This window comes from Petaurus breviceps, unplaced genomic scaffold, assembly GCF_028583685.1.
Source record: "Petaurus breviceps papuanus isolate PSGF00001 unplaced genomic scaffold, PetGlider_PUasm1.0 90784, whole genome shotgun sequence".
NCBI lineage: Eukaryota > Metazoa > Chordata > Mammalia > Diprotodontia > Petauridae > Petaurus > Petaurus breviceps.
The window spans coordinates 13,491,322-13,514,985 of NW_027187345.1; the positions used below are offsets into that span (position 1 = coordinate 13,491,322).

The 23,664-nt window shown below is 36.6% G+C and overlaps 1 protein-coding gene across 1 annotated transcript in view; it reads left to right on the forward strand.

Moving 5' to 3' along the window:
- The window catches only part of SHPRH (SNF2 histone linker PHD RING helicase), a 136,221-nt gene that overhangs the window by 47,391 nt on the left and 65,166 nt on the right, over positions 1 to 23,664 (forward strand). Inside the window, exons 9-14 of the mRNA XM_069069732.1 lie at positions 572 to 1,246; positions 6,723 to 6,974; positions 7,669 to 7,747; positions 18,199 to 18,362; positions 18,471 to 18,727; positions 21,148 to 21,269. Coding sequence (XP_068925833.1) covers positions 572 to 1,246; positions 6,723 to 6,974; positions 7,669 to 7,747; positions 18,199 to 18,362; positions 18,471 to 18,727; positions 21,148 to 21,269 — 1,549 coding nt within the window. The remainder of the gene's footprint in view (positions 1 to 571; positions 1,247 to 6,722; positions 6,975 to 7,668; positions 7,748 to 18,198; positions 18,363 to 18,470; positions 18,728 to 21,147; positions 21,270 to 23,664) is intronic.

Genomic DNA, 23,664 nt, shown 5'->3' on the forward strand with positions numbered 1-23,664 from the left:
GTGTGTGTGTGTGTGTGTGTGTGTGTGTGTGTGTGTGTGTGTGTGTGGAGGGCAATTGGGGTTAGGTGACTTGCCCAAGGTCACGTGGCTAGTTTTCGTGTTAAGTGTCTGAGGCAGGATTTGAACTGGTGCCACTATGCCACCTAGCCGTCCCATCTATTAAAGTATTTCCATTAATAAAGTTGTAAGGAGTTAAGAGTTTCCCCCACCTTCCATTCCTTTCTTCCTTCCCTCTCTCTCTTTCTTTCCTCCTTCCCTTCTTCCCTCTTTTGCTTCCCCTCCTTTCTTTTCCTTCCTTCCTTCTGCCCTCCCTCCCTTCTTACATCTGACTTAGATAGTAATACATCCTTACTTATTTTGAAAGACTTTGAAGACTATGTGAGAATGTTTATGACATAAGTTAAAAACTGTTCTCAAATGATACTAATCAGAAGTAAGAGTAACAATGTTAGAAAATTGAAATTTTACCTACTTAATAAAAAAATTAACATTTGTATTTTTCTACTTTATTTCTTTTTCTTCTAGATTTAGAGTACGATTAAAAACTCTTCTCTTTATTAATTTTGAATAGGCAATAAAGAGTCCTAGAAAGAGTCAGAATAAACTTTCTGATGAAGAAAAACATCAGGCAGAGAGCAGTGACACAGTTTCTGAAAATAAGGGAGAAAGATCCCTATCATCGGACATCACTGAGGATGAGCATAATTATTGTGAGGTCAGTAGATACCATGGCAGACTGAGGAAGAAACTTGACCGACACTCGAATGAAAAACTTCAAGCTGAAGCATTAAATGCTGCCGATTTGCAAAGACACTGTCCATCATCCAGTGATCACCCAAGTACTCGTGCTACTGTCTCTAAAAGTATACCAAATTCTGAAGAAGACAACATGAAGGACCAGCTATCTGAAACTCAAGACCATGCTGGTTGTGAGATACCACATGCCAATTCTATAAGTCCCTTCAATACTTCTGAGTATCGCTTTGAGTGTATTTGTGGTGAACTTGGCCTAGTAGATTGTAAAGCCCGTGTTCAGTGTCTGAAATGCCACCTGTGGCAACATGCAGAATGTGTGAACTACAAGGAGGAAAACTTAAAAATTAAGCCCTTTTACTGCCCCCATTGCCTAGTTGCAATGAAACCAGTTTCCACAGGAGCAACTTTGATCATCTCTCCAAGTTCTATCTGTCACCAATGGGTGGATGAAATCAACAGACATGTGAGATCATCTTCTCTTCAGGTCTTGGTAAGACAGTTGTCTTTTGAAAAGACAGAAAATGTGGTGTTTTGTTTTTTGTTTTTTCAGATTTCCCTGAAATATTTTTATAACTTCCCATATCTTTTAACCCACCAAAAAGACTTTATAATTAGATAATTGTAAAATTAAAACAGAAGTTTTGAGGCAAGTGTAAATAAATTCAGAAATAAGACTTAGGGTTTTATATTATTCTTTTTGAACAGTGGAGGTTCAAAAAGTAAAGCAGTTGAGTGGAAAGATGCAAAAAGTCAAAAAATATAGATGAATAAATAAATCTTTATATATGCAGTCAAGAATTTAAAATCTGTCATACCATCTCTAAGAAACTTTAGCATTAATGTAATAAACTAATTGGAAAATCCTAGATGCAAAGTGGAATAATTCATATTTAGCCAAAAATGGAAATATAGCATGATTAGGCATAGAATATTTTGTTTCTTAAGAATATTGGTAAAAAGGAAGAAGTTGAATACTTTGGAAAATAAACATGTATACATGTGCTAGAACAGCTGTCAACAAGCATGTATTTTGAAAGATTTTAAATAAAAAAGGAAATCTAAAATCAAAACTTTTTTAATCTACTGTGAAATATAGAAGCTACTTTACAGTAAGTATGGGAACAAAAATGTAACACCCAAAGCTAGAAGGAATATATTCACAATTAGTTCATTGATTGTAAATGAGAAGTAACTAAAAATACAACTTTTTAATTTTCCAACCTAAAAACCACTGCAAAACTGAAAAGTGAGTAGGCTTTACTTCTCAGTGTTATGCTTTGTTAATATTTCAATATGCTGGTAGACTTGGAGGCAGAAGGAAACTGGGTTCCACTTCTACCTCTCAGTTTTGCTAGTTATGTAACAGTTGCTAGCAATTGACTCAATGTTTCTGAACCTCATAGTTTTTATCTATACAATGGGGATCACATCTAAGTATTTACAAAATTGTTGTGAAAATTAAATAATATATATGAGGTATGTAAAATACTTTTTAAATGTCATGCAAATACTATTAGTATTTTAGATATTTTATCTTTAATAAAGTAATTGTCCATGGATTCTAAACACTGAGGTAATGCATACATATGTGGTTTGGCTTTGTACAGTCATGTAAAATACCCATTATACAATGGCTTTTACTTTCTCTATTTACCTCCCTTCTAACTCCTCCACTGTCTTCTTGAATTAGTTGATTAAAACTCAAAGAACTTGTAACTTAAAAATCATATAGTTTTCACTAGGATGTTTTGAAGTATTGTCTCCTTTTTGTATAGTTTTTCTGTCTTTTCTCATTGTTAGCTATCACTTCTTGCTGTCAATGTATGTGTCATCTTCTTTCAGTCATTTTTCAGTTGTGTCCCATTCTTCTTGACCCCATTTGGGGTTTTCTTGGCAAAGATACTGAAGTGGTTTGCCATTTTCTTCTCCAGATCATTTTACAGGTGAAGAAACTGAAGCAAATAGGGTTAAGTAATTTGCCCAGGGTCACACAGCTAGTAAGTGTCTGAGGCCAGATTTGAATTTAGGAAGATAAGGCTGCCTGTCTCCAGGCCTGTTACTCTATCCACTGAACCAGCTATCTGCCCTGTATTTTTCATAGCAGTCTTTTTTTTACTCCTAATTTATTACTTATACTCTGATCTGGGCTTAGAAAGTTCATTGGAATTGGGTATAAAATAAAAAGTAAGTCATGACTGAATAACCAAAGTGCATGCATGAAATATAGTGCATGGGCTTTATAAAATCTATTTTACTTCTTAGAGCCTTTTTTTTAACTTCCTGTTTTGCAGCTGTGTTCTAGATAAATGAGATTCCATGATAGCTCCTCACTTCCAGAGGGAATTATTTGTTTTTGTTAATACTTCTTTTTTAAAAGTTCACAATAAAAGAGAACTTAGGGTATTATGTTAGGGTATTATGCCATGTACCTCATGTCTCAGTTTTTCCTATATTATTCCCCCAGAAGTTAGTGATTATTTCTTTTGGTTTTGTTCACATAATTGAAATATGTGTAAATATTGTCAGATTAATCATTTTTACCCCAGAAGATATCTAATGACATAGTTATATTCTTAAAAATCTAATGAATCACAGAGATATTGAAGGTTGGGATGGCTAGGTGGCACAATGAATAGCGCACTGGCCCTGGAGCCAGGAGGACCTGAGTTCAAATACAGCCTCAGACACTTGACACACTTTCTAGCTATGTGATCTTGGGCAAGTCACTTAACCCCAATTGCCCTGCCCTCTCCCCTCCAAAAAAAAAGAAGAATGTCAAAGGTTACTATAATGACTTTTTAAATTAATTACATTTTTTTGATAAACATTTATTTGTTAGATTAAGTAAAACCAACTTAAATATAGCATACTAGTTAAATGTATAAAGGTACATGTTTTAAATTTACAGATGGAATTTTCATCAGCTTATTAAAGTAACTACAAATACAAATAAATATTACCCAAGACCTTGTTCTTGATTTGAGTTCTTAGCAAGAAAACTAAAGGAATGACAGTAAGGGTTCATTTTAAAATATCACACTTAATACGTCAAGTTGTGCCATGGTGTAGGAAGATACACTGAATTCCTGATATTTCATTGTTAAGTGATATTGTTAAGGAACAACCCTAATGTAGCTAGAGTCCTGGGCTTCAGAGATGAAGGTATGAGTCTAGCTCCCATTTGTATCAGCTACTGGAAATGGGTGAATTACTCCAATTCTGATTTTCATCATTTGTAAAATGAGAACCATAATGCTTATACCTAATAAAATGTAAAACAAACTATTATTAATGTAGACAGTTGGCAGTTTTATTCACAAATACAAGGTAAGCATTGCCTTTCATATATAGCTCATGAATGCTTATTTAGGTGGACCTCATCAAAATGAGTATATTCTACCAGTGCAGACTTTATAGTTTCTCATCAGTTCTGCCAGGCCTTCCCATCCTGTACAGTTCTTGCCCTTGCCATTAAGCAAATTTTCTAGGATCCATCTAATTCACTTGAAGACCTTCCTTTATTACTATTCTTGTGGTTTTTAAATATCTGAAGGAAAGCATATTAACATTTGGCTTCTTCATTTGCTAACATTTTCCAAAACCAGCCACCTCCTTTGCCAGTCATAATTTTTTTTTAATAAAAATAATTTTTAGTATTAAAAAATAATAATTTTTGTGCCACTTCTTGGGTACAAAGTATTGGTATTGATACCATGTATCTTTCCATTGCCATTTGGATCACTTGTAATTTTTATTTTTTGAGATTAAAAGCCATCATGAAACGAAAGAGGTAACTTTCTTAGAGAGTCTGTTCAATGCAAACTATTCACATAGCTTCCTAGAAACTTGGAATTGGAAGATACCTCAGCAGTTACCTAGTTTAATTCATTCCTAAGCAAGTCCTATACAGCAAACCTGACATCTAGCTTGGGCCTGAAGACATTCAATGAGGTTAACTCACTACCTCCCAAGCAGCACATTCTGCTTTTAGATGGCTTTAATTGTTGGGGAGGTTTTTCTTTATATCAAGTCTCAGTTCACCACTTTATACCACTTTGTTCCATCATTCCTCATTTTGTACTACATGGCCAAGCATAAATCTACTCCTTCTTCCACGTAACGGTTCTCTTCCACATAACTTTCTCCTTCTCTCTTAGTCTTCTCCAAACTAAACATCCCCAGTTATTTCAACTTATCCTCCAATAGAATGTAAGATTTTTGAGAACAGGAACTGTTTCATTTTTGATTTTGTATCTCTAGTGACCCACTGAGTGCTTGATATATACTGAGCATTTAAGAAATACTTTTTTGATTGACTAAATGAATTTGTGGCTCTTTTCCATTATGATTGCTCCCTGGATATCCTTCTGTTTGTCACCATGTTTTCCTAAAGTGTGACTCCAAGAACTGGACAGATTAAGATATGTCTTAACCAGGGGTGGCTAGGTGGCGCAGTGAATAGAACACTGGCTCTGGAGTCAGGAGGACCTGCGTTCAAATCCAACCTCAGACACTTAACACTTACTAGCCATGTGAACTTGGGCAAGTCATTTAACCCCAATTACCCTGCCTTCCCCCCTCCAAAAGGAAAAAAAAAAAGATATGTCTTAACCAGCACAAGAGTTCAATAAGACTGCCACCTCCCTAGTCTCAGAAGCTGTGCCTCTCTCAATGAAGCCAAAGATTGAATCAGCTTTTGCAGCAGCCAAGAGAGGACTTGTAAACTGTAAAATGTTTTTTCAACTTTAGACTGCAAAGAGTATATTATTGCTGCTATCCCTTTCAGATGGGCATTTTACAATACTTTTTTAAGTAATGGTAGGATGATGTTGGCATGATGAAGTCACTGAATTAAAAGGTTAAGACCAGCTGGATAACACCTTTTACATTTTCTTGGTGTCAGCTTTTAAGAAAATGTGGAGAAATCAGGGAGACTCCAAACGAAAGCAATGAAAATAATTGCAGTAGTAAATTTTAATCACAAGGCTAAAAGGTTTATTCAGTTTGAAGATAGGAATATAAGTTGTAATAATAAGTATTCAAATACATGAACATAAATAAGAAGAGGAATCTGCTAGTATCCATATGCCTAAAGGAAGAGACAGAGGAAATAAGAAGTCTCACGTTTCCTGGGAGTCTTTAATGAATCATCTTTATTTATTGTGATTTACTCTGGAGCAGTTCTTGTGTAGGAGAAGTTGTACTCTCTAGTATTAATACTATGACTGCTTACCTGTCTGACCAAGGACAGCTCACATAATCTCTGTATATTTCTGTTTCCTCATGAAGAAAATAAGAGAGTTATACTTATTGAACTCAGAGGCCTTACCAACCCTAGAGCTATATTTTGATCCTCATAATACTGCTATGATGTATAGTTGTGAAAGATAGCAAAGAGTTAAGTTTCCAGAGAGCTATTTTTAAAATTACTGAAGTAAAAACTACTGATAATAAATTGTGAGAAATTGTTAGGAGTTAAGTTTCCATAGAATTGCTAGACAGGAGGACCTGACCAATCAGAAGGCAGACAAAGGCCTTGAGGGACCTTCAGACCAGGATAAGGATTATGATGAAGGGAGGTTTCCATGCTAACAGTATATTCAGGATTCCCCGCCCCCCCCCACAAAGAAGGACAGAGTCCACTTTTGGCCAGCGGCATTCAATTCCTCTGAACTTCTCCTCAGTAAACTTACTTTCAATACCCAAATTTTGCAAATGTGTGTTTCTAACATAGTGGTTTAATTAGAACTCAGATCCAGCACTTAGAGTTCAGTACTCTTTCTATTTTATTCTCAATGCTCATGCCCCTTCCTGCATTTTGATATAGTGTAGAATCCCAAAATAGGTATGATGGACCAAGAGGATGTGTGGCTCTTACTGATAACATTTATTAGCTGAAAGTTTAAAGATGTTCCATTTCTTATCTAAGTCTTTTTATATCTGTGTCTTTGCTGATTATTTTCTAGGTGTATCAAGGAGTGAAGAAACATGGCTTCTTACAGCCTCATATGTTAGCAGAGCAGGATGTAGTTATCACCACCTATGACGTCCTTCGGTCAGAATTGAATTATGTAGATATTCCCCACAGTAATAGTGAGGATGGGCGTCGCTTCCGGAATCAGAAGCGGTATATGGCCATACCAAGTCCCCTGGTAGCAGTGGAGTGGTGGAGGATCTGTCTGGATGAAGCTCAGATGGTTGAATGTACCACAGCAAAGGTGAGAAATAGTCATGGAAAAGCTTTAGATATGCACAGGGGTGGAGGAGGGACATTCCTTATTATCTCTGTCAGCATTTAATTTCCTAGAAAATGAAATTCTTTCTCAAAATATAGCATGCATGCATGCGCACCAACCCAGAATGTTGTCTTATTCGTCCCAAATTGCAGATACACATTTTATATTTATTCATATCTTAAGCTATGTGAATGTATACATAACTGAAAGGTTTTTATTAGTTCTTCCTTGCCAGTGTAAAGACTTGAATCATTTTGTATACTGTGTCCAATAGTTTAGAGTAAAATACAATTCATAGTGGGGAAAAAAACCCATGTTTTTAGTATTCACAATCATGTCTGCTCGTTGTGGAAACTCATTTGGTAGGATTAAATAGCATAGTTCAAGATGACTGTTAATTGGTGATTCCAGAGAGACCAAATTGAGGCAGAATTGTCACTTTAAAGGAAAATTGTCTGATTTAACTCACTAAAGTGACTAGAAAGGGAGAGAGAAAGATGTAGATATTAGGCATTGAAAAAATATATAAATTAATGTATACTTTCAGTTAAATGTAATGGCAATGTACATTTAATTTGGAGTTCAGGCATTCATGGGTTTTTTCCTGAGTCATTTACTCTTGACTGTTGCTTTTTTTTCACACAATTTGTTTGGTATTCCTGTTCCCTTTGAATAGGCTGCTGAAATGGCTCTGCGCTTGAGTGGAATCAATCGCTGGTGTGTCAGTGGCACTCCAGTACAAAGAGGATTAGAAGGTAAAGTAGAATTTGCTTATGTGTTTTCTCCTTTTTGTATTAGTGTGCATATTAGTTTGAGGGAATTAAATTTTTTTGTGGAAGATTTTAATTATATTTTACAAAAGTACTTTCTCATATTTTCACAGAAAGTAATAAAACTAAACCCTGTTCAAATGGTTGGCTCTTTTTCAATTTACTACTTATACATGAATATAAAGCTTTTTTAAAAAATAAGCTCAAGGATGAATATTTCATTTGACGATGAGATCTTTGATTATGAGACAACAAATTTATAATCCTCCATGTAGTTCTATAAATAGTAACTGTAATGCATTATTAATAATGCAATATTCCATAGATCTTTATTACCCAGAACTGGTTCCCATCATGTTATTGGAGCATAATTGGAATTTAAGTGTTCCAGAGTCTTTGGTAGTAGACAGATACTTAGAAGTGAACTTGTGTAAAAAAAAAAAAAAGTAAAATCATATGTGTTGATGTGTGTGTATACACATGCATATATGTGTCCATAAAAAATTAAAAATACTATAAATAAAATTATTTTGTTGCTATTTCAACATTAAAAGTACCCTCATTTTATGAAAATAAATTGCAGCTACAAAGCACTGCTTTGATTAGAAATATTTTAGTACCTAACAAATGTAAAAATTCTAAAACTAACTTTGCAATATATTCAAAGTTGACTAATAATTTGCTCTAGGAAGTAGTAAAGAATGGTAACTTAATTTATTTTACTCACTCCTAGAAGGTGGTAGAATTGGAATAGGAATAGGGACTATCCCTGTGATTTCATTTGATAGAGGGAATTTCTGGATGAGGAACTACCCTCTAACTATGTAGGTCAGCACCTCCTCTGCAATTTACAGTCTTGGAGACTCAGAGCACTCAGAGATAAGTGACTGGCCCAAGGTCACAGAGACAGTGTGTTACAGATGGGAGACTTGAATCCAGATCTACCCAAATCTGAGACCAGGTCTTTATTACTTCATGCTGCCTCAGGCAGCATATAGTAAAAAAGCATGTATGTAAAAAATAGTTTTGTGGAGTATTTTTTGCTTCTTCCCAAGATTGTAAGTAAAATGATGGTTAAAAAGTAGGTTGAATATCTACTTGTATTTGAGCCTTTCTACCTAGAATTTCATATTTTCTGAGTATTAGCTTTCTCAGAGTTGGAAGAGTCTTCAGATGCTGTTCCAGTTTCCTGCTTAATATAGGAATTCCCCCCTTTTTAAAAAATTAATTTATTTTTAGTTTTCAACATTCACTTTCATAAGATTTTGAGTTTTAAATTTTCTCCCCCTCTACCATCCACAAGATGGCATGCAGTCTGATACAGGTTTTACATATACATTCATATTAAACATATTTTCACATTAGTCATATTGTAAAGAAGAATTAGAACCAATGGGAAAGAAAAAAGAAGAAACAAAACCACAACAGAGAGAGCAAATAGTAAGCTTCCATCTTTATTCAGACTCCATAGTTCTTTCTCTGGAAATGATAGCAATGTTGCTGTTACTATGTACAATATTCTCCTGGTTCTGCTCACTTCATTCAGTAAGGAATTCCCCTTTCTAACCTCCTTTAGGGGTTATCTATCTTCTGTTAAAGTACTTCCAGTGTTAAGGAATAAACTACCTTACTAGGCTGCCCATTCTTTCTGTGAATGGCTCAGATTGTTAGGAAATTCTTCCTTTACATTGACCAACAGTCTACTTCCTTGTAATCTCCTTTTCTCTATAACTTCTATTATTTGTTCTTAATTGTGCTCCTCTTTCAAAACTAAAGGATGATCCTAATCCCTCTTCTACTTGACAATCCTTTAGATACAGTAAGCTGACCAGTATATTGCTATCTAACTCTTATCCTAAATTAAGTGTCAGTAAATTCCTCTAACCATTTTTATAGACATTTAAGCATTTACTATGTGCAAAATATGTCCTAAATGCTGGGGATATAAATATAAACTAAAAGAAAGTACCTAAACTCCCAAGAGGTAAGATATCTGGCTTTGGAGACATGGTTTTGAAGTTCGGGAGCCAAGAACAGAGTCCAGAATGATCATAGGGAAATTACAACTAGCTGGGGCTTCTCCACAAAATGAAATGTGTCTACTGAGAAGGGAGTGGATCTTTCAAAGATATTTTCCAAATTGAGAAGACTAAAGATATGGTTGCATGTTCCAGAACACCAAGGGGCCCCAGGTACTGAGGGAAGTTCAAGGTGAAACAGCATGATTTAGAAGTCTAGGAGCTAGGAACAGATATGGGGGGTTTATGATATTGAGAGTAACAAGCAGGTATATCTTCAAATCCCAAAAATTTTTATTAGAGTCACACAGCTAGTAAGTGTTTGAGGCCAGCTTTGTACTCTTATCTTTCTGACTTCAGGCCCAGCACTCTATTTGCTGTACTACCTAGCTGCAGAGGATGAATACAAAAGTTTATCACAATTCCATAAAACTATTTGGAGTGCTCAAGCCAGCATGAACTGAAGCTGATGCTAAGGACAGACAAATGATGTTTTTTGGTTTTGTTGTATCTATATAGGGGGAAAGAAGAGACTTCAAGAAGGGTTAAGACTGCTACGGTACATGGGACAGTTATAACAACAAAAGAGAGGATCCAAGTGTGCACGGTTATTATTTAATATCACATGATCTTACAAGAATATTTTAAGAAGTGTTAAACCCCCCTTCCTGACTTTTCATCAACTGATGATTTGATAAACATGCCTTTTATGTTTTCATCTGCGTTAGTGATTTGAAAATATCTATGAGGGCATAAAATAGAGCAAGAGTCCTATAATCCACAACTAACTTCCAAATAATTTCATGTATTCCTTTAAAAAGTACTTATTAAGTATCTGCTGGGTGAACTTTCTGCTAGGCAACAAAGGAGAAATAAAGTATCCCTGATGCATGCCCTTGTTGAGTTGATAGCCTAAGATGGTAATAGGCAATATTATATTTAAGGGCTTTAGAGAACTGCAAAACAGATTGCTATCTGATGTTCTATATGATTGTTTTGTAATGGTCGCATGAATAAGGTGTCATTTTAATGAAACTTTAAAAGATGGGTAGGATTATTCAACAGCCTAAAAGGGGGGAAGAAAGGATATTGTGAGCATAGAGAGCAGTCAGCACAAAGGCATGGAAGTAGAACAACACTGTGGGGGGATGGGGAGAAGGGGAGTTAAGGGAGAGAGCAGTCCTGTTTGTTTGGAGGAGAGTAGTGTGAGATATGAGGCTAGAAAGTTTGTAATTCGAGATTCTTGGGGCTGGCATAGATCAGTTAATCAACATTCCTTGGGTTCTTTGTTCAAATACCCTACCTATCTGGTTATTATTCACCCCACATTTATTAATATTACAAATTAGGAGATTATGAGGTACAATGTCAGATGCCCAACTGAAATCAAGGTATTCTCCATCTATAACATTCTTATGATCAGCTATAGTAGTAATATTATCAAAATAGAAAATGAGATTTGTTTGACATGGTTATTTGTAATGAATCCAACGTGGTACCTTTTTGTATGACCACTTGCTTACATAAGTATTCACAAACTATCTGTGTAATCTTTGAGAAGCCATGCATTTGAGCATGCCCATGATGACTACCTGTTTAACCCAATCACAGCCAGTTTATAAAGAATGTTATATGGGAGAGATAATGTCTTCACATTGGATATTAGTTCTAAATGCGTTGTGAGATGATAGGAAATTTTGGCTCTTGGGGCTTCTGAGATATGAAATTAATCCTGAAATATGTGACCCCAAGCATAGTATAGATTCATTTGTTTATTTAGCACAAATTACGCATATTATGTGCAACATGCTCTGCTAAGCACTGGAGGAGATACAAAGATAAATATGTCATTTTTGTCCTGAAGGAACTTGATAAGATATATATATGTAAAAATACACCTCACATTTGAGAATGATTAAGCACATAAGGAGAGAGAGAGCATCCATGGCATGATGGATAGAGAGCTGGTTTTAGAGCCAGGAAGACCCAGGTTCAGGTGCCATATCTTAACCTGTACTGACTGGGTGACCCTAAGCAAGTCACTTGGCATCTCAGTGCTCTGGAACTGAATCATGTGGGGAATCCCCTACATCAGTGAAATCACAGATCCAAACACTGCCCCTATTCCTCTACTAAGCAAATAAGAGAAATAAAACAAGCAAGGGCTATGATTTTTAGATGGGAGTGAAGTTACTATAGGCCAGAGGGCATGATGAATAGTCCAGTTTGTCTGCAGCATAGTGAATTTAAGGAAGAGACGTGTGAGGCAAGGCCACAAACATTTGTTGTACTCAGATTTGAATACCAGCCCTACTTTGTTCTGTAGGTAAAGGACAGTAAGTTTTCAAGCTGTAGATGAAGACAAGGATAATTTATGTATCAATAGGATTAATTTGGCAGTAGTATGTAGGATCAACAAGAGAGAAGAGACATGCAGTTGTTCAGATAAAAGGTAATAGGATCCAGGGTGGTAGTGTAGAGGAAGATGGATACAGGCTCACTACTATTGTGAAGATGAAATCCATAGGATTTGTTTACTAAATGAATATGTAGAACAAGAGAGAAAGAGAAAGCAGATAATTCTAAGGTTGGGAAAATGTTGGTTCCAATGACAAATAGGAGAAATCAAAAAAAGAAAATAGATTTTTGGTGAAGTGATGATAAATTCAATTTAAGCTAGTTTGGCTTGAAATGCCTATCGAACACAACAATGGAAAATTAAAGACAGTATCTTAGGAGGTCACTACAAGGAACAAAGTGTATGGTAGAAAAACAAGTGAGTTTGGCACCCTCTGTTCAAATTCTGGCTCTGTCACTAATTAGCAGTTTGACCATAAGCCAAGTTATTTTATCTTTCTGTGTCTGTTTCCTCATTGGTCAGAAATGGTTTATAATTGTTAATCTTGTTTCTTATAAGGATAGAGGAATTATGCATCATGAGATCAGAGATTAAAAGTTAGAAGGGATATTAGATGTGGGAAAAGCCTTTTGAAAAAAGTTTATAATGTTTAAATACAGCTGGTAATGTTATAAATAGTATTTGTAGTAAGCTATTTTTTAGAATATACTTCTGAGTAGAAAGTACATTTATATATTAGAAAAAGCACTGAGTATATAATCAGGATACCTGGCTTTGTATCCTGGCTTGAACATCAAGTATATGTGACTTTGGGCAGATAATTTAATTTCTCTGGACCTTTAGTTCTTCATCTTAGTCAGTCAGTAAGCCTGATGTAAGCATTTTCTGAGTGCCAGACAGACACTTTTGTGCTGGAGATTTGGGGAAAAAAAATAAGGCTCTAATACTTAAGGGACTCATATTCTAATGAGAAAGACAATATACAAATAACTATGTGCACATAAAATAATATACAATGTAAATAGAAAATAATCTTAGAAGGAAGGAACTAGCAACCAGGGGAATGATAGAAAGTTGTCAATGGTGGGATTTGAGCTGATTCTTTAAAGAAGCCAGAAAAGCCAGAATGTAGATGTGAGGGATGGGAGCATTTTAGGTATGCAGGACAACCAGCAAAATGCATGGAGTCAGAAGATGGAATATCATTATGGGAGGAACATTAAGCAAGACCATTGTAGCTGAATTATTTTTTTGTAGATGAACTATATAGTTTATTATTTTTTTGTCAAATGATATTATTAACTTCTAGTTTACATCATTCATTTCTACAAGATTTTGAGTTACAAATTTTCTCCCTGTTTTTCCCCTTCCCACCACCCCAAAATAGCGATCCCACTGGATATCCCCTCTCCCATATCTTCTCCCATACCCCCTCCCACTTTCCAGTAGGGCATGGTGGATCTCTATGCCCCAGTGCCTGTTTATCTTATTTCCCAGTTAAATGTAAAATAATATTAATAATAGTCACACACACACATATATATATATTTAAATATTTGATTTTAAAACTTTGAATTCCAGATTCATTCCCTTCCTCCCTTGCTACCCACCCTTACTGGGAAGATAAACAATTCTGTATAGGTTGTACATGTGTAGCTATGCAAAACATTTCCATAGTGGATATACTGTAAAAAAGACTGGCTATATTTCCCTCCCTCCTATCCCACCTCCCACTTGTTCTATTCTCTACTTTGATCCTGTCCCTTTTCAAAAGTGGGTGCTTCTAACTTCCCTCACCCCCAGCCTGCCCTCCCTTCCATCATCCCCCTTCTCATCCCCTTTCCCTCTACTCTCCTGTTGGGTGAGATACCCTTTTTAGTGTGTATTTCATTCCCTTCTGTAATGTAATGCCAAAAGAAGGCAACTTCCCAGGTTCAAAATACCAGCATAGGTGCTCTCTATTTTATTCAGTGACAAACCAAGAACAGAGAAGATCAAAACATGACACCATTCAAAATACAGCATTTACTAAGTGTGATTAAATAATCTCTAAGTACTACCCCACCCCAGGACCTTCCAATCATTCAATCAATTACAAAGTCCGGTTCTAAATACTACTCCACCCCTAGGCTATACCTTCATTTAGTCCACCACAAAACCCCTCTTCTCAAATGGAGATTAGTTTCCAAACATAGGTAAAGTACCTTCATTTGTCAATCACAGAGCACAATAAGGTCAAAAGTTCCCCACCCCTGGATCACAATTCAATCTACCCCAGAGTTACTTCAAGTTTAAACACAGCACTTAATACCCAAATGGAGGTCTTTTCTTCATCTTGACAAGAGGCAAGTTCTCAGCAATCTTAGTTCCTGAGGAGACAAGGCTTAGCAAGGCCATAAGATACATTGCCAGTCCCTTCATGAATTCATCCTCTGTCTGTAGAACAGTCCTAGAACCCCTGAACACATTAGCAAAGCCCTCTCCCAGGATTTCTGTAAACATACAACAAGAAAATCCTTCTTCAGGGCTTCTGAACCAACAGAAAGGCTCCCAGACCCCTGCAACAACAGTACTGTCCCTCACCAGTGGACAGTATTCACTCTGTCTGCAGGACAGTCTCCAGACCCCTGCAACAACAGTACTGTCCCTCACCAGTGGACAGTATTCACTCTCTGTCTGCAGGACAGTCGCAGGCCTTCTTAGCAAACAGCCAGGTTCCAGGACTTCTTCAACAAAAGGACTGTCTTTCACCAGTGGACAAATCTGGCAAAACAACATCAAAACAGACAGACAAAGTACCAGCAAAACAGCCATGTCTCCTCAGTCCTTGGCAGTTCAGGGGGCAGGTCTCAAAAGTCCAGGGCAATTCAAAGCGGCCACCAGCAATTCTCTTAGTCTCTCTCTCTCCACGAGGTGCTGCTTCCAAAAAAGATCTTCCGCCTCTCTCCTGTCTCTCCAAATCTACATCACCAGCTCCTCCCACTTCAGGACTTTCTTTTCACATCAACAAGCCCATCCCACAGGTGGGATTAACAAACTCTGGGTTTTAATACAATTAATTTGAAAACCAAGCCAATACAGGGGAATCTTTAATTGCCATTACTATCACACCTTCCCAAGCCAAATTCAATGAGAATTAAGGTTGACCCATTCCCTTTTGCCTTCCTATTCTTCCCCTCCATTGTAACCATTTTCCCTTGCCTCTTCTATACGAGATAGTTTACCCCATTGTGTCTCTCCCCATCTCCTCTCATTATATTCCTCTCTCACCTCTTAATTTCACCTTTTAAGTATTATCCCTTCCTATTAAATTGGTCCTGTGCCCTCTCTGTATACCTGTAAACATATATACACACATTCACATGTGTATTCATATGCCCATATAGACATATATATACATATGTATATTTCTATTCCCTTCAACTTATCAAAGTTCCTTATGATTTCTTTTCCCTGTTTACCTTCTCATGCTTCTCTTGCTTCTTGTATCTGAAAGTCACTCTGGTTTTTTCAGCAAGAATGCTTGAAAGTCCTCTATTCCACCAAATGACCATATTTTCCCCTGAAACATGATACTCAGTTTTGCTAGGTAGGTGATTCTTGGTTTTAATCCCAGCTCCTTTGACCTCCAGAATATCACATTCTAAGCCCTTCGATCCCTCAGTGTAGAAGCTGCCAGATCCTGGGTTATTCTGATTGTGTTTCCATAATATTCAAATTGTTTCTTCCTGGCTGCTTGTAATATTCTCTCCTTGATCTGGGAATTCCAGAACCTGGCTATAATAATATTCCTAGGAGTTTTCTTTTTGGGATCTTTTTCAGCAGGTGATCGGTGGATTCTTTCAACATCTATTTTGCCCTCTGGTTCTAAAACATCAGGGTGGTTTTCCTTGAGAATTTCTTGGAGGATGATTTCTAGGTTCTTTCTTTGATCGTGGCTTTCAGGTAGTCCAATAATTTTTAAATTATCTTTCCTGGATCTATTTTCCAGGTCAATGGTTTTACCCATGAGATATTTCACCTTGCCTTCTATTCTTTCGTTTGCTTGGATCTGTTTAACAGCATCTTGATTTCTCATAAAGTCATTAGCTTCCATTTGCTCCAATCTAATTCTGAAGGAATGATTCTCCTCATTGAGCTTTTGAGATTCTTTTTCCATCTGGCAAATTTAACTTTTTAAGGCATTCTTCTCCTCATTGCCTTTTGAGCCTCTTTTGCCATTTGAGTTGGTCTATTTTTTAAGGTAGTATTTTCCTCAGTCATGCTGTTGACTCTCATTTCGTAATTTTCTTGCATTGTTCTCATTTCTCTTCCCAATTTTTTCTCCACTTCTCTTTATCTGCTTCTTAAGGTCCTCTGTGGCCTGTAACCAGCTCGTATTTTCCTTTGAAACTTTTGGTGCAAGAGTTCTAACTTCACTGTTTTCCTCCTGTTCCATGTTTTTCTCCTTTTTGTCCCTGAAGTAGGAATCTAATATTGGGTTCTTCTGTTTGCTTTGTTTCCTTTGCCTGGGCATGTTGCCACTTAATTACTTGACATTTGGGCTTTTTGCCACAGTAGGACTCTGCCACCAGACAGGGGAGCTTTGTACCAAATGCTGGGGTTTTCTCAGATGCCGGAGGTATTAGTTGGGTGCCCTCTCTGAGGTCTCCACATACTCTGGCAAACAGGTCACACACCCTAGACTGCAATCCAGATCCAAGCAGGTTAAAGCAAGAGCAATTATCCCTCAGATTGGTCACTTGGTTCCCCTACATTCTGCAGGCCAGGAGCTGAAGCTGCCACGTGGGGGCAGCTGCACAGCCATGGCTCCTCAGCGGTTTCTCATCCCAGGAGCAAAAGCCAATGCATTCCCAACTACTGGGTCCCAAAGTCCATACTGCACTGACCTCTCACTTTGTCCTTAGCATCTATGTGTTGATAATTCTGGATCACCACACCTGCTGGTGATCTGGAGTCCCTTTGGCCACCCTGGGGCTAAAACCTGTGACTCACAAGGGCCTTGCCTGGGCTCCCAGAGCGCTGTGCTCAGCAGGAGGTTAGCTTCTCTCTGTCATTTTATGGGTTCTGTAGCTCCAAAATTTGTTCAGAGTCCCCTTTTACATGAATTGGGAAAGGTGGAAAGCTGGGTCGCATGGAGGACCTGCTTCTACTCCGCCATCTTGACTCCGCCCCCTTGATTTCTTTGGTATTAATAAGGAAATTAAAACCAGTACCAGCTACCAACAATTCTCTTAATAGTTTTTATTTTGAATCTTTAAAATGAGAAGCAGAATATTTTCTGTGAACCATCCTTATCCTTCCATTTACTTGGCCTTTTCTGATGCAGCAGACATTGTGTTGTATATATAGTTTTTGTGTTAGTTTCAGACCAATCATTTATTCAACAACTAGAATCTCACATGTCTCTAGCAAGTGTGCCTCTAACTTTAATCTTAGGGGAATTTTAGCCTTTTAGATTAAATAGGTGTTGAATTTCTCTTTTTGCTGTGGTCCTAGGATTTTTAGGATGATAAATGGAAATTTTCTAACATACCATATTGAACTTTGTAGTGTAACCTCCCGAAGGACCCATCTAATAAACATTTTTTTATAGCAATTGGGGTTAAGTAACTTGCTCAAGGTTACACGGTCAGTTATTTCTGGGTGCAGTGCTAAGCATCTGAGCCCGGATTCTATCCCAGGTCATCCTGACTCTGGGACCAGTGTTCTTACTCACTGTGCTACCTGGCCGCCCTTCTAACATACATTTTAATTCCTTTAAAAGTGTTGTGCCCCATATAACTCATGATGTATAATTTCATTTTTTTTTTTAAACTTAAAGTAGTATTTCTAAAGAATAACAAAGAGGGGCAGCTAGGTGTACAGTGAATAGAGTACCAGCCCTGGAGTCTGGAGGACCTGAGTTCAAATCCGACCTCAGGCACAACACAAAAAACTAGCCATGTGACCTGGGGCAAGTCACTTAACCCCAATTGCCCTCTAAAAAGCAAAAAAATAAAGAATAACAAAGAAACTTAGAAACAGATTGCCTTGTTTTTTTTTTCCTTTCTTTTTAGATCTCTATGGGTTAGTACTGTTCCTTGGTGTTGATCCATATTGGGTCAAACACTGGTGGGATCAACTCCTATATCGTCCTTACTGCAGGAAAAATCCTCAACCTCTCTATGACCTTATTGCCAAGATAATGTGGAGGTCTGCAAAGAAGGATGTAATTGACCAGGTCAGTAAATTTTTTTAGTATTGTTTTAAGGATGTTTAAAACAACAACCAGTATCCTTGTAGAGAAAAAGTGTTCCATGGAGTTATCTTGTTTGCTTTTCATTCTCAGATCCAGATTCCCCCACAGACAGAAGATATGCACTGGCTTCACTTTTCTCCAGTGGAAAGACATTTCTATCACCGTCAGCATGAGGTGTGTTGTCAGGATGCCCTGGCAAAGCTTAGAAAGATATCTGACTGGGCTCTGAAACTCAGCAGCCTGGACAGGAGGACCGTCACATCTATTCTCTACCCGCTTTTGAGACTCAGACAGGCTTGCTGCCACCCACAGGCTGTTCGAGGAGAATTCTTGCCACTACAAAAAAGGTTTTACTTATAATTCCTTTATCCTGTTATTGATAATACTTAAGTAGCATTGACTCATTAAAATGATTGCTCTAGGGGAAAGAGTACAAAATAGACTCTTTCCTTACCCACTCTTATCCACAGACCCTCATACTACTGAGGTAAAGAATGACTAGATTACTCTATTGCAAATCTCTTTATTGAAACTTTTTTTTTTACTTTAGACTACAAATTAGATTTGAATTATAGTCTTTGCTGTCTTGCTGTATGGGCAAGTTTCTCAACTATCTGTGCATTAGTTTCCATATCTGTCAAAAAGACTGTTGCAAAGATGATAGGAGAATTTATTTACAAGCACTTTAAAAGTATAAAGTGCTACATGTAGTATAGGTATTAGGTATTATTGTTATTGTTGTTCTTATTAATTTTTACATATTTGAACTCAAAGCAACTAATATTTATAGTCAGTCATATCAAAGTTATACAGTAAAACTCAATTACAAGCCATAATCCGAACTGTTGGAGTTAGTAGTTTTAGGAACATGATTAATACTACTCCAAAGAAATTTCATCCTTTACATTTATTTTATTTTCTCTAAATGTACTGCCTTGGTAGCTTCTGTCTTTAACACCTTAAATCTTCAAAACTTAGAAGCAAGAGGAAAATTGATTGTAAACCAAATAGACCTCTCTTCACAGCAAAGCTTCAGTAGTTAAAATGACTAATAATTTATACAAAATGAGATGTATGGGGTATCCCAAAAGGCTTAGTGCAGTTTTAAGCTGTTAAAGTTTTAATAGTTGTTAAAATGTTTAACTTTTAGGACATCTAGTAATTTGATTGAAAGACTGAACATTTAGCTTCTATAAACCATAGTTGTCAAATATGTAGCCTGTAGGCAGTATACAGCCCACCACGCTCCAAAGCATATATCAAATCAGAATAAAATGCAATAAGGAAACATTTAATAAAAGAAATAAAAATATCTAAAACATAGATAATACTATTATGTGGTTTTCTAAGTCAGTATTCAGCCTGCAGTGATCACTGTTTATGATAGTTTCTATTTGCATTTGACAGCACTGCTGTAAACAAGTCATTCCTTTCCTATGTTTAAACCTACTATCTCATAAATGGAGCATTCAATTTAGAATGCAGATCTGTATGTACACACATATTTACATAGATATACAGATTTGTATATACAAATAGCTCTGTAAATCAGAAAACTAAGACAACAAGAAAGATAACTTTTCCTGGGTTACAAGGAAAATCAGTGACATTATTGAGATTCAGTGACAGTCCCTACTTCTTGGTTATGTAGTACTAAGTACCTATCTATTTGACAAATACAGTATTACAACTACACTTAGCATATAAAAGGTATTTGGGAGTTGGGGGGTACCGCCTACTTGTATTTTTATTAAAATTCTCCTCTATTTGTCTCTTAAGACATTTTTGCTACTGGAAATTTCCATGGTGAATCATTACTTAGTTGTCCTTCAAAAATTAACTTTCCCTCTCCTATATCTTCTGCTTAAAAAAAACATTATAAATCATCTACTCACCCCCCATTATTTTCTGAGGCAGAAGTGAAGTCATTTTACCAGATTTCCATACTGGTTCTTGCTTAGAGATGCTCCTGAGCCCTGTCAAGTTGCCAGACATCGTGCAAATATTGTCATCTTCACTCCAGAGCATTTACTAGGCCCCTATGGCAGTGGTAGTGGTTCAAAGAACTTGCCTTTGGTTTTAAGAAGAAATTTTCATAATAAAACCAGAAATACAGGATTCCTTTAACCCTGGCTAAACATTACTTCCAAGGAAGTCACTGAATAATCTTAATTAAATATACTTGTTTGCTATTGAATGTACCAAGTGGTACCTTAAATTTTGTTGATTTTGAAAAGGAAACATTTCCGATCTATTGTGGATTAAAAATATATTGGTTTCTTTTCTGAATATGGGGGGAAAAGAACTGTTTTGATAGATACTCTTTTCTGGGCATTGATTGTGATGTATTGCTTTCTGTGATAATCCTGTCTACTAATAGGCTAGATATTTGACTCATGGTTTCTGTATATGTGTACAAATGTCAATTGAAAAAAATTTTTTTCCTGATACATCTGTGATGAGAGAATCAAAACTGAGTCAATGAAGCTTACACTGCATTATTTTCTTTGATAGAGAATTTAAATCTTCTCTTGTTACCCAGCAAAATTAGTAAAGCTTTATGTAGGAAGTAACCCCAAACTTGAAGTCATATGAAAGATACCCTGTGAGCTCTAGCCATTGAGTCATAACCTCTGAATTGGCAGGCCTCCTTCCTCTCTCCCCTTCCAGGATTCATATAGTTTATTCTTGCTTGCCATACTACTACCACTGAAGACATGCCTGAGTGTTTTCTGTGTAAATTTGACCAACCTGCTATTTCTTTCAGTACCATGACCATGGAAGAATTGTTGACTTCACTGCAAAAGAAATGTAGAACTGAATGTGAAGAAGCACATCGGCAACTGGTTTGTGCTCTTAATGGCTTAGCTGGCATCCATATCATTAAAGGTAGAAGCAGATTGCTTTGTTATCTCTGATTCCCTTAAAAAAAATTCTGAAGGAGATAAAATGGAGCTTGGTACTTTAATAAGTTATAAATAAATATTACAGATGTCTCCTTTTGCAGCCTTTTCAAGATCAATAGTAACCTTTTATTACAGCAGGCACTATCAGGCATTGTGCTGTTTAGCATAGGAAATATTGTTAAAGGACAAAGTAAGGAATTAACCTTTTAATATTGGTGTAATAGTTTTTGTCATTGGTACAGAACTACCAGAAGACAAACAAAAATGCCTTTTAATTAGACAGTTCCACCATTTACTCAGCTTTATAGTAACCTTAGCATAAACTCTGTTTCCTTCCCTCTGCTTCACCCATTTATCTTCTTTGGCAATTTTCTCTAGCCTGTTCATGAGATTTTGGTTAGATTTTGAAGTTAATACTAAGTTTTCCTTTTCTTATTCTCCATCTTCCCACTTCCTCTTAAAAAGTATTTGCTTTGGTTCAGGTAATTTTATTATTAAAAATATCAAGTTAAATCAAAGAAAAACATAGTTATTAAAGAAAATCACGTGAAATAGTATTTGACTAGACAGCAGTTTAAACAATTTTAGACAATGTGATATGTAAGATATACACATCAAATATATCATGTCATTCATTTCTTCCAAACAGTTTTTGGTTTATCCTCAGGCACCAGGCATAAGTACAATAAGGATTATGCAGAAAATTTTACTATTCCCTACTTTCTATAGGCATACTTTAAAAGAAAAAATTCTTCACTCCAAGATAGACTGTTGGTAGGCCTTTTGCAGCAGACTATATCTAGCTAGCAGAAAATGTAAAAGATTTATGATTTGAGACCTGAAATGCTAGAGAAGGAACTCTTGAGGCATAAATTCATTGTCCTTGTTAAAGAAACTGTTATGAATCTTCTGCAGCCATCAGTGACAACAGCACCTCTCCACTGTTTTACAAACTCTTTAAGTATTACAGAATATTTGAATTGGGAGGAATTTCAGAGGTCATCTAGGGCCAGCTACTCCTGGAGAAGAGCTCACACATACACATACTTGACTAATAGTCGTCTTTTGCTTATAGATCTCTAGGAAGAAGAAACCTACTACTTGCCAAAGCAACCCATTCCTCCTTCAGGTAGCTCTCGTTGTTGTGAATCAACATGTGTGGACAATTATTATTATTACTCTTTTAATGGCTTCTAAGAAGGGGATGCTTTCCCACCCTATCTTAAAATCTCACCTAAAATTGACCCAGATATCTCAGAGACCACAAAATAGGTTTACAGAAATCAGATCAGAAAGTGCCCACCCACTGCTTTGTTAAGTTCATGGAAGCTTAAAGTTGGAAGACACCTTAGAAGTCATCAAGAATTCCAACAGGGGGCAGCCAGGTAGCACAGTGAGTAAAAGCACCAGCTCCAGTGTCGGGATGACCTGGGGATCGAATCCAGGCTCAGACACTTAGCACCCACCCAGAAGTAACTGGTTGTGTAACCTTGAGCAAGTTACTTAACCCTGATTGCTTTAAAAAAAAAAAAAAGAATTCCAACAGGTGACCACCCTTTACATATAGCAGCTTGATCAGAATTTTATTCTTTAGAATTGATGGGTGGAAATATTGTTGTTGTTATTGTTTAGTCGTTTTCAGTTGTATCCAACTCTTTGTGACCCTATTTTGAGTTTTCTTGGCAAAGGTAATGAATTGGTTTGCCATTTCTTTCTCCAGCTCATTTTACACTTGAGGAAATTGAGGCAAACAGTCTTAAGTTACTTACCCAGGGTCATACAGCTAGTAACTGTCTGAGGCCAGATTTGAACTCAGGTCTTCCTGACTCCAGGCCCAGCATTCTTATCCTACTTTGAGTTTATGATCTGAAATGAAAGCCGACACCAAGTGACAATTTAGTGAAGATGTCATCACAAACATATGAGGAAGAAGAACTTTTCTAGCAAATTTAAAAAATAATTTTTCTTTTAAATTAGTTTAGAATTAGCTAAAATGAGGGCAAGCATCTATTATATTATCATTTTCTGCTGGTCTCAAAACAAAAAGTAGTGTAATTAAAATAGAAGAGAGAATTTGGGAATAATAATTTAGTAGTTCAGTACTTCAGAGTACTGAGTTACCCATTGCTATGGGTAACTCCCTCAACTAAAGCAGATCACAACCAACTCCTTTATAATTGTATCAGACAGTCTTTGAAAACTACTGTGGCCAAAATAATTATCACTTTTCAACCTAAAAACCCATTTAAGTTGTCCTCATACAATAGATATACACCTATACACCAAACCTTTCTAGCTGATAGGGCCTACCAGACCTTGTGATCTTACACATCCTTTGAGAAACCAGGCTTAGCTTCCTTCCTTATTGAGGCATCAGA